The 20,191-nt window shown below is 38.6% G+C and overlaps 1 protein-coding gene across 1 annotated transcript in view; it reads left to right on the plus strand.

Moving 5' to 3' along the window:
- LOC118833852 (cytochrome P450 3A8-like) overlaps window positions 1-20,191 on the plus strand; it is a 73,459-nt gene that overhangs the window by 22,731 nt on the left and 30,537 nt on the right. Inside the window, exons 7-11 of the mRNA XM_036741269.1 lie at window positions 8,174-8,322; window positions 8,827-8,954; window positions 10,193-10,265; window positions 12,376-12,536; window positions 18,087-18,313. Of these exons, the coding sequence (XP_036597164.1) occupies window positions 8,174-8,322; window positions 8,827-8,954; window positions 10,193-10,265; window positions 12,376-12,536; window positions 18,087-18,313 (738 nt within the window). The remainder of the gene's footprint in view (window positions 1-8,173; window positions 8,323-8,826; window positions 8,955-10,192; window positions 10,266-12,375; window positions 12,537-18,086; window positions 18,314-20,191) is intronic.

Genomic DNA, 20,191 nt, shown 5'->3' on the forward strand with positions numbered 1-20,191 from the left:
TTCTGTAGTCTGGCTTCCAAATTTGTCATTCAACTAAGCCTTAAAAAAGTTTTAAAAAAATTCTCCAAAACTCCTAATTATCTTTTTTTACATTTATGAAAGCATTTTAAACTCTTTTCTTAACCTCTTGCTTTTTCTCTTCCAGAAATTTTATTTGACTTTGTCCCTAAGTTATGTTTTCCTTTTTGGATTTGCTTATAGATTTTTTTTGAAGCTATTTTCTTCTTGGTTTGTGTTTGGTGTGTCTCTGTCACCATAATAGCTTTTTATTATGGGATTTTTTTGTCCGTTCATTTTTTCCAATTTCCGGACTGTAGGCTTTATATCAGTTCCAGGTTCTACACACTTTCAGAGGGAATATCTGGGTTTGCTTTATTGCAGCTTTTTTGGGTTATTGGTTGTTTTGTTATTCTGGGCTCCAAATGCCAACTCATGCTGGGAATGTATGAACTTTTGTTGCCCTAAACCGTCTTACCCAGGGCAAACTCTGATCAGTTCCTTCCCCTTTCTCCTTGACCAAATGAGGTCTGAGCTTCGCAGGTTTCTGACCTCTATTTGAGACTGAATAGAAATAGAGTGCTGCTGGACTGAGGCCCTATCATCCAGTGGGAAACCTCTTCTGGTTCATAGTGAGGGAACTATAGGCTTCCCTCTGGGTCTGAGATTCCTTTCATTATTATCCCTCAGTGTGCTTCAGATCAGTTTAAATATTAGAGCTGAGTACCAACTCTTTTCCTGGGATTGGAGATACCTTGCTGTTGCTTGCTTGTGAACTTCGCTTTTGTTTGGTAGGGTTTGTAACTCTCCCCTCTGGGTCCTGGTCCCTTCCATGTCCACATGGCACCTTTGACCCACAAAGGTGTAAGGAGTGACAATCTGTCTGTTTTCAATGCATGATCTACATGAGTTCTCAGGGTTGCATTTAAAAAAAATACCTTTTATTTTCCTTGGGTAGAGTCGCTGGAATGTTCCTTAGGGCTAATTTTTGGCTACTTTCTAAAGATCTTTATAAATGTCTCTATGCCAACCTGGGCTGGACAAATGACTGTTTTTTTTCTTTCTTGGGCTTCCCAATCATTAGCTAGTCTGTTCCATTTTCTAGAGTAGTTTTGGGGAGGAGTGAGCTCTTTGTGCTTCTTGCTTCTCTTTCGTATTAACTCCATCTCTATTACTGCTCTCTTAATTTCCAAATAAATGACTCCTCATGGATTATGATCCTTGTCGGCCCCATTGCAGCATCTGACATTGTTGACCCCCTTCTCTTTCTGGATGTTCTCTGTGTTGTGATTCTGCTCTGTTTTGGTCCTCCTCCTGTCTATCTGGCTATTCTTTATCAATCACCTTTGCTGAATGTCCATTCATGGAACAATTACTAATTGTGGCTTTGTCAGTCAAGAATAATTTATAGTTATTTGATTTATTAATAAAAACTTGAGAAAACACCCCATTCAAAATAACTGTAGACTGTATAAAATACCCATCCACAGAAACCCAGGAACTATATTAGCAAAACTAAAAAAACCCACCTTTTTATGCAAGTAAAATCATATTTAAGTAATTGGAGAAATATTATTGGTTTATGTGTAGCAAGGCCAATATAATAAAAATGACAATTTTACTTAGATTAATTTATATATTCAATGCCATTCCAATTAAATTACCGAATATATTTTAATGAATTAGAAGAAAATAGCAAAAATCATTTAGAAGAGCAAAAAATCAAGAATATCAAAAAAACTAATAAACACGCAAAGGATGGAAGTTTAGTAGTGCCAGATCTTAAACTATATTACAATGTAGTAATTATCTAGTTTAGTTATCTGACTTATTGATAGGTGAAAAATTTATGAATAAAGAAGAGCTAGAGAACAGAGTAAGCTGTAAAAATGGATAAATCTGATTACATTAAATCAAAGTTTTTTTTTTATAACAAATAAAATTAATGTAGCCAAGATCAGACAGAAAGAAGAAAATTGGGAAAAATTTTTGTAGACAGTTTCTCAGATAAAGGTATCTTCTCTCAAATATATAAGGAACTTTGTCAAATCTATAAAAATATGAGTTATTCCCCAATTAATAACTGTTCAAAGGATATGAACAGTTTTCTGATGAAGAAAACAAAATAATTTATAAATATATGAAAATGATTTAAATCATTATATTTAAGTATCTTCCCTAAATTGCCTTTTATTTAAACTATCAATATCCTCAGTCCCTTCAATAGGCCTTTTGTTGTGAATCGCCTCATCATACTAGTCATTCTAAACCATTACCTCCAACTTATCAATGTCCTTCTCCAAATGTGATGCTCAGAGCTTTGGACACAATAATATAGAGATGGTCTGACCAGGGCAGGGTGCACCAGGACCATCAACTCTTTCATTCTGGATAATATTAATTTCTTCTTCATTTTAAGGGCTCATTATATTCTTAATTATCATTTATGTGGACAATACAAATTAAAATAACTTTGAGATATCACTTTATACCTATCAGATTGGCTAAAATCCTTTAAGAAGAAATGACACATGTTGTGGGGGATGTGGAAAAATAGTGACACTAATCGATTGTTGGTGTAATGGTGAATTGATCCAGCCATTTTGGAAAACAACTTTGAATTATTTCCAAAGTATTTTAAAGTGACTATAACCTTTGACACAGCAATACCATTATTAGTTCTATTACAAAGATGATTAGGGAAGATAGAAAAAAAACCTATGTGTTCTGAAATGTTCAGAGCAGCTTTCTTCATGGTACAAAGAGTTGGAAATTTTGAGGATGCCTGTCAAATGGGGAATGGCTGAAAAGTTGTGGTATATGATTGTGATAGAATACTATTGTGCTCTGAGAAATGATAAACTCAATAGTTTTAGGAAAATATGGATATACTTGCACAAAATAATGAAGAATGGAATGAGCAGAATGAAAAGAATGTTGTATACAGTAGCAGCAGTATTTTCGATGAGCAAGACTGAGTGGCTAAGTAATTTTGACTATTATAAATATCCAAACTGCAATGGATATATGAAGGAAGAGACTATGTGCATCCAGAGAAAGAACTGATAAATAGAACATGTACAGAATGATTTTACACACACATACACACACATGCAAATGCATGCACAGACACACACACATAAAATTGTATCTAATGGTAGCCATCTATAGCATATGGGGGGGCAAAAGAAAAGAAAGCAAAAAACCAAATTCATGTGATAAGTTTACTATATATTTTAAAAATATAGCCAGTTGTACATTATAGATTTGCACTTTCATATGCAAGCATCTTTTTTCTTATTCCATGTTATGGAAAGGCTTGTTTTATATTATAATTTAAAAGTAAAATAAATACAAATTGAAAAAGGAAAACATGAAGGTAAGAGTTGAAATGCTATTGTAGATAATCTGCAGAAGACAGAAGAATGAGGGCTCAAAAGTATAGCTGTTAGTACCTTCTTCTATGCTGCCACCTTCCACTTCTTTGGTATTTATCTTCTTGGTATTGATTGATATATGTATGTATTTATGCATGTCTACAAGCCCTATTTGAATATAAGCTTTTTGAGGCCAGAAGATGCTTTTGTATTTTTCTTATATCTCCAATGCCCAGAATAGTACCTAGCACATTCAAAGCACTCAGTAAAAGATAGCTTATTAATTGGAAACAGGGAGTATTGACATTGTGGGGAGGAAAATGTACCCGTAGTTAAATGAGGGAAACCAAACCTTCTCTAACAGCTTAGGACAAATAAGAGATAATACCAATGAGGACTGCAATGCATTTTGTTGCCCAAATGTCCTAAATATCATCATTCATTTATAAAATGCTTTTTGGACTTTGAGGTACTTAATGAAAAGAATCAACATTTTTCTGAAAAATCTCACCTACTGACCATTTTCAACTCTAGCTTTTATGTCCTTCAGGCTTGAACATAGAGCACAGTCAGCAAACCTGGCCAGACCACATTAAAATGTAATTGAAAATAGGTAATAAAGTAAAGTAAAATAGAACATAAGTAATGTTAATATGTGGTTTTCTAATTTCAATATATAACCCACAGGTATCTTTTTTTTTTTCCACCCCCCCCCCCAATTACATGCATTTTCACTGACTGTCCTTCAGGCCCTGAATATTCATTGTCTTTATCTCCATCTCCTGGCCAATCTGGATTCCTTCAGATTTCAGCTAAAGCCCCATTTTCAGTAGGGAGCCTTTACCCATGCATGCCTGCAAGGTTACTCCTGATTTATCTTTTTTTTTGGTACATAACTGTGTGCATGTTGTCTTCCTTATTAGACTGAATTGAGAACAGGGACTCCTCTGCACCTTTTTTGTATCATAAGTGTTTAGCACAGGACAGAGCATGTTGTAGGTGCTTAATAAATGCTTGCTGATGACTTGTTGAGTAGAGAAAGTTTCTTCAAATATAACCAATATCAAAGGGATATCTTTATGGGAAATTGTGACATATACAGTGTGTCCGTAAAGTCCATGTGCAATTTACAAGTTACAAGTATTTTAAAAGGCACACGGACTTTATGGACACACTGTGTAAGGCCAAGAACCATTTCCTAATATATAAATGGTAAAGATATAATAGTGATTGTCAAAATATAAACAGGGGTTGATTAGGGCATGTGCAGAACTGTCCTATTTCTAGTCAGTCATGCATATTAGCTCAACACTTGGGTTCTTTGGCGATGTCTAAGCAACCCCTTGCTTGGCCATTGAGGAAGAAGAACCGATGAATGAGTGGATGTTTTAAAAACAGTGTGTCAATCTTTATCTCTTCTTTTGACCTTCCAGGTGCTAGTCTGTAACTTGGAGATTTCCCATGAAGGGTAGAGGGAAGGTCAATTTATACTTTTCCCCGACCCCACTGACATTTGATTTTGAGTATGTAGTAACTTAAAGTACCCTGTCCTGCCTAGACAAACTTAATTCTGAATATCAGAGTATTAGCTGCCCCTTCTATTTTATGTTTCTCTCTTCAATATAGGTGTCCAAACATCAAATTTGAAACACATTTTCATGTTTCGAGGGTGCTTTGTGAATCTAGTTCCAGAATTTCTGGGCTCCCTAGTTGGAGATGGCTTATTTCTTTTTTTTTTTTTTTTGTTTATTTATTTTTTTTAATGCAATTTATTTATTTAACATATTTGGTTTTCAGCATTGATTTTCACAACAGTTTGAATTACAAATTTTCTCCCCATTTCTGCCCTCCCCCCCCACTCCAAGATGGCGTATATTCTGGTTGCCCTGTTCCCCAGTCAGCCCTCCCCTCTATCACCCCCCTCCCCTCTCATCCCCTTTTCCCTTCCTTTCTTGTAGGGCAAGATAAATTTCTACGCCCCATTGCCTGTGTATCTTATTTTTTAGTTGCATACAAAAAGTTTTTTTGTTTTTGAACATCTGATTTTAAAACTTTGAGTTCCAAATTCCCTTCCCTCTTCCCTTCCCACCCACCCTCCCTAAGAAGTTGAGCAATTCAACCTAGGCCACACATGTATTATTATGTATAACCCTTCCACAATATTCATGTTGTGAAAGGCTAACTACATTTTGCTCCTTCCCAACCCATCCCGCTTTATTGAATTTTCTTCCTTGACCCTGTCCTCTTTCCAAAGTGTTTGTTTTGATTACCTCCACCCCCATCTGCCCTCCACTCCATCATCCCCCTGCCTTTTATTTTTTTTTTTATCTTCCTCCCTCTTCTTTCCTGTGGGGTAAGATACCCAACTGAGTATGTATGGTATTCCCCCTCAGGCCAAATCTGATGAGAGCAAGGTTCACTCATTCCCCCCTCACCTGCCCACTCCCCTCCTCTCCTAGAACTGCTTCCTCTTGCCACCTTTATGGGAGATAATCCACCCCATTCTATCTCTCCCTATCTCCCTCTCTCAGTAAGTTACTCTCTCATCCCTTAATTTCATTTTATTTCTTTTAGCTATCTTCCCTTCATCCTCAGCTCACCCTGTGTCTGCTCTCTTTCTTTTACATATATATATATATACACATACATACACATACATACATATACACATAGATACATGCATACATACACATTCACTTATATATATACATAAACATATATATATGCATATATATATATGCATATTCCCTTCAACTACCCTAATACTGAGGTCTCATGAATCATACTCATCATCTTTCCATGTAGGAATGTAAACAAAACAGTTCAACTTTAGTAAGTCCCTTGCAATTTCCGTTTCTTGATTACCTTTTCATGCTTCTCTTGATTCTTGTGTTTGAAAGTCAAATTTTCTATTCAGTTCTGGTCTTTTCACTGAGAAAGCTTGAAAGTCCTCCATTTTATTGAAAGTCCATATTTTGCCTTGGAACATGATACTCAGTTTTGCTGGGTAGGTGATTCTAGGTTTTAATCCTAGCTCCATTGACCTCCGGAATATCGCATTCCAAGCCCTTCCATCTCTTAATGTAGAAGCTGCCAGATCTTGGGTTATTCTGATTGGGTTTCCACAATATTCAAATTGTTTCTTTCTGGGTGCTTGCAGTATTTTCTCCTTGATCTGGGAGCTCTGGAATTTGGCAACAATATTCCTAGGAGATTTCTTTTTGGGATCTATTTGAAGAGGCGATCGATGGATTCTTTCAATTTCTATTTTGCCCTGTGGCTCTAGAATATCAGGGCAGTTCTCCTTGATAATTTCCTGAAAGATGGTATCTAGGCTCTTTTTTTGATCATGGCTTTCAGGTAGTCCAATAATTTTTAAATTATCTCTCCTGGATCTATTTTCCAGGTCAGTGGTTTTTCCAAGGAGATATTTCACATTGTCTTCCATTTTTTCATTCCTCTGGTTCTGTTTTATAATATCCTGATTTCTCATAAAGTCACTAGCTTCCACTTGCTCCAATCTAATTTTTAAAGTAGTATTTTCTTCAGTGGTCTTTTGGACCTCCTTTTCCATTTGGCTAATTCTGCCTTTCAAGGCATTCTTCTCCTCATTGGCTTTTTGGAGCTCTTTTGCCATTTGAGTTAGTCTATTTTGTAAGGTGTTGTTTTCTTCAGTGTATTTTTCAGTATTTTTTTTGGGTCTCCTTTAGCAAGTCATTGACTTGTTTTTCATGGTTTTCTCGCATCCTTCTTATTTCTCTTCCCAATTTTTCCTCTACTTCTCTAACTTGCTTTTCCAATTCCTTTTTGAGTTCTTCTATGGCCTGGGGCCAGTTCCTGTTTTTCTTGGAGGCTTTGGTTGTAGGCTCTATGACTTTGCTGTCTTCTTTAGGCTGTATGTTTTGGTCTTCTTTGTCACCAAAGAAAGAATCCAAAGTCTGAGACTGAATCTGGGTGCGTTTTCGCGTCCTGGCCATATTCCCAACCAACTAACTTGACCCTTGAGTTTTTCAGTGGGGTATGACTGCTTGTAGATTACAGAGTTCTATGTTCTACGTTTGGGGGGGAGGTGCCAGCTCTGTCAGAGCCGCACTCCTCCTTCCCCAAGGACCTCCAGTCCAGACTGGGCTCAGATCTTCGGCAGGCTGTGCACCCCTGCTGTGATCCGTCACTTAATTCCCCCCACCAGGTGGGCCTGGAGCCGGAAGTAACAACAGCTGTAGCTGCCCCACCTCCGCTGCCCCCGGGGCTGGAAGCCGAACCGCGAACTCCTTCCACTCCCGCAGCTTTTCCCACTAACCTTCTCCGCAGTCTTTGGTGTTTGTGGGTCGAGGGGTCTGGTAACTGCTCACATATTCAGGGCGCTAGGGCCCCCTCCGCCCGGCTTCTGGCCTGGATCGTCCACGCCGCTCAGGCTGGGCTCTGCTCCACTCCGTTCCCAGCTCCCAGCTCCCAGCTCCGTGTGGAATAGAGCTCACCCAGAGACCATCCGGGCTGTCTTGGGCTGGAGCCCTGCTTCCCTCTGCTGTTCTGTGGGTTCTGCCATTCTAGAATTGGTTCAGAGCCATTTTTATAGGTTTTTGGAGGGACTCGGGTACGGAGCTCACTCTAGTCCGTGCTTACCAGCCGCCATCTTGGCTCCGCCCCCCCCCCCCCCAGGTATCTTTTAGAATGATTTAATGACCCTGGCTTCTATTGAGTTTGACACCACTGGTTTAGAGGCTCACTTCCTGTCTTTGCTTGGAGAAGAAAGATGTGGTGGTGCCTGTTCTGAGTCTTTTTTCCCTTTCTTTTCTCAGCATCTTTGGAGCTTTCAGCCTGGACGTGATCACCAGTACTTCATTTAGTGTCAATATTGATTCCTTGAATAACAAGGATGATCCCTTTGTCAGAGAAATCAATAAGATAGTCCAATGTAATACTCTGGGCCCACTTAGGCTTACAGTGGGTAAGTTGGTTCTTCTTTGCAGAAATGAAAACTAAAAAATTCAGCGGACTTGATATTCCTGAAGATAACTCAATAGATTGAATCATCAATTTAGGGATTGAAAGAAACTTAGAAGCCATCAAGTCTAACAAAGGATTAAACTGTTGCATAGAGAGATTACAACACAGTCTCAGGAATTCTGGATATTCAACACTTTAATCGCGCTTTTCAGAGAGCCACTGACCTAAGTCCTGGATTAGTCATAAATAGCTTACAGTTACCCTACAGTCAGGGATGGGCACAGGACACCTGTTTTCGGAGAGAGATTCCCTTCCACCGTTGGGCTTTTCATTGACCCCCACCAGTTCACAGACAATTAGTGATGTCAAACAAGAAATGAGTAAATCATATTGCAATTTGTAATCTGGTACCTAATCTCCCCATCTACACTCTAAATAAAGGTGATAGCATCTCTCATAAAATTCTACAGTTTCATAAGCATTTTTTGTTTTCTATTTTTCTCAGCAATCTTGCCATTCCTTGTTCCTTTGTTTAAAAAGTTGGACCTAAGTCTATTTCCGAGAGAACCAGTGGATTTTTTAACAAAATCAGTTAAAAAAATAAAGGAAGGAAGAAAGAAAAATTCACAGATCGTAAGTAGATGTCTATTGTTCAGAATAAGAATATGTGAACATCGTAAATAGTTGTATTCTTTACCCAGAATAGAGCAAACAAAACTTGTATTCCTTTTTACTTGATGCTCTTCCTTTTCCTTTATAATTTTAATTCAATTCTAAATGTCAGATTTTTTTGAGGACTTACTGTAACCTGAAGAAGTATCCCTTTGTGGCCTTTAAGCTTATTTCCAGCTCTAACATTATGCTCCTATCATTTAATATTTGTCACACCTATTTATCTGTGTCTCTGGGGGTACAAAGAGATAAAAGACACTGCACAAGCTCTCAATTAATTTACAACAATAGAGATGGAATAAAATAAATACTCAATATTATATTGCAAATAGTATGTGATGTGTATCAGGAACCCAAGGAAGAAGAAAACACCTTTTTCTTTTATTTACTCTCAGAAAGGGCTTTGCTAACAATACAAAGGCTATATAAGACTGGACACAAAAAGTATAATTGTGCCAGTAATGTTGTACTCAAATTCTCCACGTGGGGTCTTGGCCCAAATTCAGAACATTTTTAACGTTCCCACAGAGCTCCTACTCTAAACCCTTTTTTTCTGGAACATCTATGACCCCTTAGTTCTTGAAGGCCATGCCCCAAAAGTATAACCTATTGTTGATGCTTACAAGATACAAAGTCTTCAAGCTTAGGCTTATTGGTTCATTTAATGTTGGCTGAACTATGACCAGTCTAGCTAAGTTTGAAAAGGGATATCCATTGGTTGGCTTCAATGAGATGAATTTCTTTGCCTAGACAACAAGCCATGAAGTTATTGTAAGATTTTCATCAGTAGTGTCCACAGTAGTGATATTATAAACCATTGAAGCATTATCTTTCTATCCTTTCTGTCAGACTTAAGAGAATTCATTTCCTGACATACTTAATATTTTATTTTAGTCTGTTTCCTTCCCATAAGTCTGGGTTGGTGATTGGGACAGAATCTTTTAAAATTGTGGAATCTGACTTTAAGACCTTATTTCATTCACTTGAGGCTCAGGCTCTTTGACCATCCAGGGTTCTTGGTGGAAGTGGCCTGGATAGAATTTCAACATTTCCGCTGAACTGGAACCACAATGTTACTAATCATTTGGATCTTCACTTGTCCATCCAACAGCAGGCATATTAATTGGCTGTGTTCATAGTTAATTTCTGTGTTCTCAAGTGTTTTTTTAAAGCATCAGTGATTTCCATTTTTTTTCTAGCACCGAGTAGATTTCCTTCAGCTTATGTTGGATTCTCAGACTTCTAACAATTCAGAGATGCACTCTCACAAAGGTAACTTGGGCATGAAGGTGGCCACAAATTGGAATCTTGAATCCATTATCTTGGAAAGTATGAAAAAATTTCCAATTTCCTTAGATGATATACCAAAAGGCAATAACAGTGACAATGGTAATGACAATGAATTACAGGGTTTCAAGATTTCCAGAGTATTTTCCATTTATTGCTTCATTTGACCTTCATCATAATTCTGCGTGCTTGGTGTCATTCCTTTGTCCTTTTCAGAGGTGAGGAATCTAAGTCTGAGACAGTTTAAGCAATTTCCGCAGGATCACAGCTAGTAAAATTTTGAAGTAGGATTTGAACTCAGAACTGATTTACCTCTAAATCCAGCACTCCGTGGCATCACCTAGCCACCTCAGAAAGATGCTTGATGTATGTAGGATGAGCTAAATGGAGATAATTTTCAAAATCATATTTGAATTTGTGATGGTCAAGTTAGTCTGAAGCTTGGATAGTGACACTGAAGTCCTTTTTTCATTTCATATCTGGGACATTTCATAAGTGGGACAATAATGAAGCACGATGAGGTGGGAAAACCACAATTTTGAAAAGAAAATGTTCTGTGCTCTTATGCTACCTGTACTACTAAGTATTTGTGTGACCCTGCATATATCAATCCACTTGTTCAGACTTCCTTGTCATAGGTAAAAACAGGTAATTGGCCCTGATGAATGTTCACTTATCATCTAGATCTAAATCCTATAATTTTACTCTATTTCCTGTTTTTTTGTGCTCAGCTAGTTGGACAGTTAGGTGGCATACAATGTAGAGTGCCAGACCTGGAGTCAGAAAGAATCATCTTCCTGAGTTTAAATCCAACCTCAGATAGTTAGCAGCTGTGTGACCATGGGCAAGTTACTCCCTGTTTACCTTAGTTTCCTCATCTGTAAAATGAACTGGAGAAGCAAATTGCAAACCAGTGCAGTATCTTTCAAACAAAAACCTCAACTGGGGTCACAAAGAGTCAGACATGACTGAAACAATTGAACAGTAGAAAAAGAGGAAAGGAGAAAAGTACAAGTTTCTCCTGCAATATAAAACTTGTGAGCAAACTTCTCAAATAATATTTTAATTACCACTATTCTCATTTAGCCATAAGTAGGATATAGACTCTCCCATGCTGTGTACCTAAGCATTCTTACCAGAATTCAGCCTGAGAGAGGCAGCATATTTTAAGGGAAGGAGGAACTGGAGTTGAGAGTCAGAAGGCTTGATTCTAATCTCAGCCTCAGCCACTTCCCGGCTCCGTGAGTTTGGAACAGTCATCTTACTGCTCTGAGCTTCAAGTGCCTTTTCTGAAGAATGGAGAGAAGCATTTTAGCGCTAGCAGCTTTACAGGCTTGTTATGGTGGTCACATGAAATCACGTAGGTAAAATATAAATACTAGGCACTGTAGAAAGAAATGTAGCCAATGTTTACTGTTACCTTCTGGACTCCTTCCCACTGTGGAGCTCATCAGTCATAGGATGTAGTGGGGCACTATAGGAAGAGCATGCCTCTGAAGTCTGAAGCTCTGGGTCCAAATCATCACTCTCTCACCAATGAAACTTGGGGAAAGTCTCTTAACTTCTTCAGGCCTCAGGTTACTGAACTGATAAGTCAGGATGCTGGTCTACATGGCTTTTGAGGTCCCTTCCAGCTCTAGGTCTGTGATCTCCCTTCAAACATCTCACCTCCATATTTGGTTCACTCCATCTACAACTACCCTACTGCAGAGACTTATCCCCTCTCCTCTGGACTACTTCTAGAACCTTCTAATGTGTCTATCCCATTACACAGTGTGCTAGAAAGAAGAGAAAAATCCCTGAAATTAAATGTCACTTTTTATCACATTAAGGAACAATGACTGAGGATGAGGCAATTGTGTGGAAAGGACAGAACAGACATAGGAGAAAAAAGTTTGAGCAACCATGGTTAGAATTAACCTCTTTCCTTGTGATAGATTTAGGGGAAAATTCCTATTATTTCAATGAATGTATATCAGATCTTTTCTGGATATTCTGGAGATTCAGAAACTTACTTAAATTCTTGTGATATGAATGAAAGATATAACAAAGGTATGATGACTTTGTCTGAATATCTCCCTTGCCTCTATTTCAGATCTGAGTGATGAGGAAATCGTAGCCCAATCCATTATCTTTATTCTTGCTGGATATGAAACCACCAGCTCAGTCCTTTCTTTCCTGTTTTACCACCTGGCCACCCACCCTGAGATCCAGCAGAAACTTCAGAAGGAGATAGATGCTGTTTTACCCAACAAGGTGAGAGGATAAGAAAAACAGAATTATTCACATCCCTTCCCAGCTTACTTTGGATTCACCTGTTTGCCTCATCTCCTAGTGGAAGCTTTGTCAAAATCACCCATGCTGACTGTTTGCTCATTTTTGAGTCATAGTGTGGGTTTGAAAAGACAAAGATATGTTGAGACACCATAAATTTACATGGAGCTCTTGAAGAGAAGAAATTTCCTTGGAAAAATGCTCAAAAAACCTCCTTATTCTTGTTCATACAGTCATTTCACAACCCTTCCTCCATTCAATGGCATTCATTTCTCACATCTTCTGATACTTGATATCTTTGTGACTTTGTGTCTCTACTCCTCACTTACTCTCTTTCCCCTTCTCTCCTTTCCTATTCTATTTTTGTCTCTTGCTTGTCCTTTCCTTCCTTCTCTGCTCTCCTCTTATCTCCTGTTCTCAGATTCTCATTCAATCTCTGATGTGCGAAGGTAATAAAATTTTCCTGGTGTTAGAAGACAAGAGCTCTTTTGAATCAACATTGGAGTTGCCCACACCTAGGCACCTCACCAGGATCACCTGTCTCCACTACTTTTGGACAAGTAGGATAGTCACTCTATGGCAACAGAAGTACTTATTTGCCTATGAGGTTACTAGATAGCGTTGAGAATGTAATGAAATAATCCACTTAAGCAGTAATGAGTGATCAAGCTAGAGTGGTGGTAGTAGGAAGGAAGAGAAGGTAAATTCATAAAAGTGTCTCTTTAGATCTCATTGACCACCTAGCAAACCAAACTTGAGCACCTGTACCATTGCAGAGGGCAACATAGGGCATGTAAACGAATGGGAACAGATTCTGTCTCGTCTTGGTTTGGGACCAGATCTTTTTTTGTATATTAGTCATTTTCTCTAGTATTTTATAGGTTGCCAGGATACTTTTTTTTTCTTGGAGATAGATGATGACTACTAAATAGTGACTCTCTATTCTCTTTCAAAGCCACATAATATCCTTTATGCTGTATGGAAGTGTCAAAAAAGGATGATTTGACCAGAGCTGTCCTTGTTAATAGATAACTGTCTATGTTATCAGTTGTAAGGATGCTGGGAAAGCCTCTCTTCCCTCACCCCAAATATCTCTTCTCAATTCTGCCAGTGCAGATGCATCCCTTTGAATCTTTTTTACTATGAAGTCCCTTGGAGGTATACTAAACTGTTATGAAATACTATCAGAGCATCCCAACATTATGGTGAGCTGAGAGTGAGGACTTCTAGTGTCTGGATGGAAGTTAGTTTTTAGAAGGATTTGGTTGTTGTCCTTCATTCTTGAAGAGGACCAAAATAACATCAGTATGCTAGAGTCAAGTTACAGTGTGTCTGACTGTGTCTGATCAGACCTATAAGAGCTTGGAATGTTCTACTTCAGTTCAGGCACAAATAGTCCATGTGAACATTTGGGGTGGATTCTCTAAACTTGTACGGATCATGTTTCTTTTAACCTACTTCAATTCTGCTTTGCTCATAGAGTACAGCATCTTCTCTGATGAGGGCATGTCTTGATGAGTGGTCCTGTGCCAGTGTCTCCCATGTCACACAATCAATTCCAAAGTTTTTAAGAGAGACCTTGAGAGTGTCCTTATATCACTTCTTCTGACCACGATGTGAATACTTGCCCTGTGTGAGTTCTCCATTAAAGTCTTTTTGGCAAGCATATGTTTTGCATCCAAACAACATGGCCAGCCCATTGGAGTTGCACACTCTGAAGTAAAGTTAAAATTTGGTTTCCTGGAGAAGTTCATCAATATTATATGTCATGTGTTTAATGATGGCATGCTTGCCTATGTTCTGCATAATGGACAATGCTATCATACTTTCCTAGTCATCTATGGAGGAAAACAAGGCTGTGTGCTTGCTCCCATGCTTTTTAGCGTGATGTGTTCAGCCTGTTTTCAATGAGGATGAATGTATCATTAAGGTCAGCCACTTCATGGATGGTAAATTCTTCAGCTTGGAAAAGCTACAAGCCAAAACCAAAGTGGAGGGTGTGTGGGTGCATGACTTGTTTTTTGCAGATGGTTGTCCACTCAATGAAGCCTCTTAAGCTAAGATGCAACAAAGTTTGGATCGCTTTTCAGTTGCTTGTTTTAATTTTGGCTTAACAATTAACACCAAGAAACACAGGTGCTCCATCAGACACCACCAACCATATAGGGTTACAGCAAATGGAGAAGTTTTGAATGCTGTGGATAAGTTCACTTACCTTGGTACTGTACTTTTTAGGCATGAATATATTGAAAATATGGTTGGCACATACCTTGCCAGAGTTAGCTCAGTGTTTGGGAGGTTCTGAAGAGAAGAGGTATTAGACCGACTACCAAATAGAAATTCTACAGAGCCATTGTGCTGACCTCATTGTTATATGCCTGTGAAACCTGGACAGTATACTAATGACATTCCTGGAAACAGAATTGCTCCTATTTGAGTGGTCTTAGAAAGATTCTGAAGATCACTGGCAGGACAAGGTACCAGACTCAGAGGTCCTTTGGAAGGATAAGCAGAGATGACAAGAAGTGGAAGCTGGGGAGCAATGAAGATACAGTTGGCTCTTCTCAGGTTTGAAGTGTTTCTCAAGTAAACTTAACTGAGGTAGATTTTGTCTACTATTCCACCCAAGATTTCATGGTTGGCCTGGTTTGTTCCTAGAGATAACCTGGAAGAACAGAAGAAAAATATTTATCTTAGCACTTGTAAGCACATACCTTGAAGTGTTTTGTGCTAGGCTCAAAGGGCTCATTTTATTAAACCATTTATATAAATGCTAATCTCACTGTGATAGAGCTCAGAAGTTTTGAATTGCTTCATTACTACATTGAGGACTACAGTGGCTCCCAACATTCCACACATTCAGTGGGAGGCAGAGCCAAGGTGGTGGCTGGAAAGCAGGAACTTGCTTAAGCTTTCTCCCAGGTCCCTCCAAACACTTGTAAAAATGGCTCTGAACAAATTCTAAAGCTGCAGAACCCGCACAATAGCATAGGGAAGCAGGGCTCCAGCCCAGAACAGCCTGGATGGTCACTGGAAAGTGTCTATCACATGGAGCTGGGAGCAGAGTAGGGCACAGCCCAGCATGGGCCATGCCAGGACCAACCAGACAAGGAATCAGGCAGGACAGGCCTTAGGGTCCTGAATCATTTAACTGCGGCAGTTACCCTACTTGTCAACCCACAAATGCCAAGGACAACAGAGCAGGTTACTGGAAAAACTTCTAGATCCAAGTAAGAGCAGTGCACAGTCTGCCCCAGCTCCAGGGCCAGGGAGGTGGTACAGCTCTGCAGCTGCTTACAGAGCTCCATCTGTGTTTGCTTCCAGTCCCAGGCCCACCAAGTTTGAGCAATTAAGCTGTGGATCAGAGTGGGAGTGCAGAGCCTGCTTTGCCCTGCTTGGATCTGTGTCCGACCCTGGAGTAGGTGCACTGCTGTGGCAGAACTTGCTGTGTAGAACTGGCTCTGAAAACAGAAGCACAGCCCCTAAAGCTTGGGACAAAGTACTCTCTATTCTACAAGCAGTCACATCCTAACAAAAAGCTCAAGGGTCAAGTAGTTGGCTGGGAACATGAATAGGCAGCACAAATGGACTCAGACTCAAACTCAGTCTTTAGAATCTTTTTTGGGGACAGAAGAAGTCAACAAAGTCAAAGAACCCATATCAAAAACCTCCAATAAAAATATGAGTTGGTCTCAGCCCATGGAAGATCTCAAAAAGGATTTGGAAAAGCAAGTAAGAGCAATAGATAAAAAATTGGGAAGAGAAATGAGAGTGATGCAAGAAAATCATGAAAAACAAGTCATCTATCAAGAAATTATCAAGGAAAACTGCCATGATATTCTAAAACCAGAAGGTAAAATAGAAATTGAAAGAATCCACTAATCACCTCTTGAAAAAGTTCCCAAAAAGAAAACTCCTAGGAATAGTGTGGTCAAATTCCAGAATTTGCAGGTCAAGGAGAAAATACTGCAAGTAGTCAGAAAGAAACAATTTGAGCATTGTGGAAACACAATCAGGGTACTACAGGATCTAGCAGCTTCTGCATTAAGGGTTTGAAGGGCTTGGAATATGAGATTCTGCAGGTAAAAGGAGCTAGAATTAAAACCAAGTATCACCTACCCAGAAAAAGTGAGTATAATGCTCCAAGGCAAAATATGGATTTTCAATAAAATAGAGGACTTTTGAGCTTTCCCTAAGAAAAGACCAGAGCTGAATAGAAAATTTGACTTTCAAGTACAAGAATCAAGAGAGGAATGAAAGGTAAACAAGAAAGAGAACTCATAAGCGTCTTACTAAAGTTGAACTGTTTTGTTTACATTCCTACATGGAAAGATGATGTGTGTAATTCATGAGACCTTTCTCTGCATTAGGGTAGTCTAAGGGAATATACACACATACATACATACATACATACATACATACATACATACATATATATATATATATATATATATGTATACACACACACACATACACACACACATATACATCTATATATGCACAGGACACAAGGTGAGTTGAACACGAAGGATGATATCTGAAAAATAAAATAAAATTAAAGGGTGGAAGAGGAATATATTTGGAGCGGGAGAAAGGGAGAAATTGAATGGGTGAATTATCTCACATAAGAGTGGCAAGAAAAAGCAGTTCTGTAGGAAGGGAAAAGGAGGCAGGTGAGGGGGAATGAGTGAATCTGCCTCCCGTGGGATTTGACCTGAGGAGGGAATAACATACACACTCAGTTGGGTAACACACCCCACAGGAAAGTAAGGGAAAGGGTAGCAAAAAGGGGGGATTATAGAAGGGAGGGCAGAAGGGGGAGGTGGTAATCAAAAGCAAACACTTTTGAAAAGGGACAGAGTCAAGGGAGAAAACTGAATAAAGTGGGACAGAATAGGATGGAGGGAAATATACTTAGTCTTTCATCACATGACTGGTATAGAAATGTTTTGCATAATGATACATATGTGGCCTATGTTGAACTGCTTGCCTTCTTAGTGAGGGTGGGTTGTGAGGTAAGAGGGGAGAGAATTTTGAACTGCAAGTTTTAAAGCAGAAGATCATAAAAAAGTTGTTTTTGCATGCAACTGGGAAATAAGATATACAGGCAATGGGGCATAGAAATCTATCTTTCCCTACAAGAAAGTAAGGGGAATGGGAATGGGGATGGAGTGGGGTGACAGAAGTGAGAGCTGACTGGGGAACGGGGCAATCAGAATATATGCCATCTTGGCATGGGGGGAGGGTAGAAATGGGGAGAAAATTTGTAACTCAAAATCTTGTGGAAATCAATGCCGAAAACTAAAAAAAAATACTAAATAATAAAATATGGAATTAAAAAAAACATTCCATATGTTCAATAGAAAAAATATCTTCATAGCTTTCTTGTAGAAGGTATTACTATAACATCTGGTGACCAGATCTTTAATGGGGTTGGTATAGACTCATTCTCAAACCAAGTGAGTAAAGGTAGATGTGATATCACCTTAGCACCCAGAATTTAGTAATTAAAACTGTTGGTTCTCTTCCCAGGAAGCAGTCACATATGATGCCCTGCTACAGATGGAGTACCTAGACATGGTGATACATGAAAGCCTCAGGCTGTTTCCCGTAACTCCCAGGATGGAAAGGGTTGCTAAGAAAACTGTTGTGATCAATGGACTAACAATTCCTAAAGGCACAGTGGTGATGGCCCCAGCCTTTGTCCTTCATCATGACCCAGAATACTGGCCAGAGCCAGAGGAGTTCCACCCTGAAAGGTAAACATATATATTTTTTAAATAAGGGAAAAAGTTACTCAACATGATCAAAGGTGACAGTTTGGAGAGAACATTGAGTTGGGAGACAGGATCAGAACGTGAATCCTGTTTTTGTCTTGCTGGGATTGATGATTCTGGGTCTCTAACTTAAACTCTCACAATAACCCTGCATAATACTTACAGTACTATTTCCATTGTTTAGACATAGCCACTTTCAGCATTATTGTATCTGTTTTATAGATGAAGGAGTTGAAGCTTATATACATCAATTTACTTGGCAGTAGCCCTACAGCTAAGAAATGTCAGAAGTAGGTTTTGAATGCTGGTCTTTGTTAGAGTTTCCAAGTTGAAAGATGAGGGTTTAAACTGTATGCCAACTGAGATCCCTCCTGGCTTTAAATTCTGTAATATGTGATTCTTTTAATAAGTTATTCTGTTGTTTGTATATTCTGGCATTAATGCAAATGTGTCATTATTTTGACAAATCACTTATTTGTAGAGGTTTTCAATCACTCAGTAGTGACTAAATATTTTAGGGCATGTGAGAAAGAGGACCTGGTGCTACATTCAGAGTCAGGAAGACCTGAATTCAAAGTCCATTTCTGACAGCTAATGATAATGATACCATTCTGCACAATAACTCTTCCAGATATTTTCGTCCTTCTCAAACCATCTATTGCTACCCATCTTTCCACTCTCTCAGATGAGAATCTTCCCCCATATTTTCCTGGAAAATGGAGCTATTCACAGTGAACTCCTTCCCTCTCTTCCTCATCTCCCATCACTCAGATGCTTTCTGCTATTAACCCCTCCTTTATGCCAATATCACAGGTTGAAGTAACCTTATTCCTGACCAAGGCTAACTCCTCTATATGGTCAAGTGATCACATCTTTTGTGATAGATTGCCCCATATATCATGCTCCCTAATATACTTGTGTTTTTCATCTGTCCCTGTCTACTGACTATTTTCCTACTGCCTATAAACATGCCTGTGTGTCTTCTATCCTGAGTAAACCTCCACTTGATCCTTCCGGCCCTGATATTGTCCTATCTGTCCTCTGTCCTTTGTAGCTAACCCTTTCAAAAAGTTTACAGTACAATAAAAAAAGTAAAAAGTAGGTGCCTCCACCTTCTCTCCTTTTATTTTCTTCATCATTGGATTTTAAAGAATCATTTAAAATCTTTTGTTGTTTTCTTGTTGTTCAGTCATGTCTGACTGTTCATCACCTCATGTGGAGCTTTCTTGGCAAATATACTAACCATTTCTTTCCTAGATCATTTTACAGATGAAGAAGCGGACTAAAACATGTTGAAATGACTTGACAAGAGTCACACAGGTAGCAAGTGTCTGAGGTCAGATTGTAATTGAAGTCTTTCTGAATGCGTTTCTTGCTCTCTATCTGCTGTGCCACCCAGCCACCCCCAAAAATCTTTAGTTAAAATGCTATTGCAAGAAGAGATCAATAGTTTCTTTTCTTATATTTCTTAGTAATACTAAGTTTAGCATCTCTAAAATAATATTGATAGTAGAATAGATTGTTGAGAGTCTGTTGAAATTTCTGACTTTTAAAGCTAATTTGGAATTTTTAAAAAAGACAAATAAACTCGACCCCATAATAGGAAGACATTGTTCTGAAGACAGACACATGGTTCTTTAGATGTTGTCACTGTCTTCGTAAGGCATATCTCTTGATGTTTCCTTTTTAGTCTCTTTTTATATTTCACATTGATTTTTAAAATTTTGTTTTCCAAATTCTCTTCTTCCTTCTGGCCCCTTCTCCACCCATTCGGAAATCAAGAAAAATGAATCAGTTCTACCTGTGAGATAATGAAAAACATATTTCCATTTTAGCCTTGTGTAAAAAAAAAGAAAAATG

The sequence above is a fragment of the Trichosurus vulpecula genome, chromosome 1 (assembly GCF_011100635.1).
Source record: "Trichosurus vulpecula isolate mTriVul1 chromosome 1, mTriVul1.pri, whole genome shotgun sequence".
Taxonomy (NCBI): Eukaryota; Metazoa; Chordata; class Mammalia; order Diprotodontia; family Phalangeridae; genus Trichosurus; species Trichosurus vulpecula.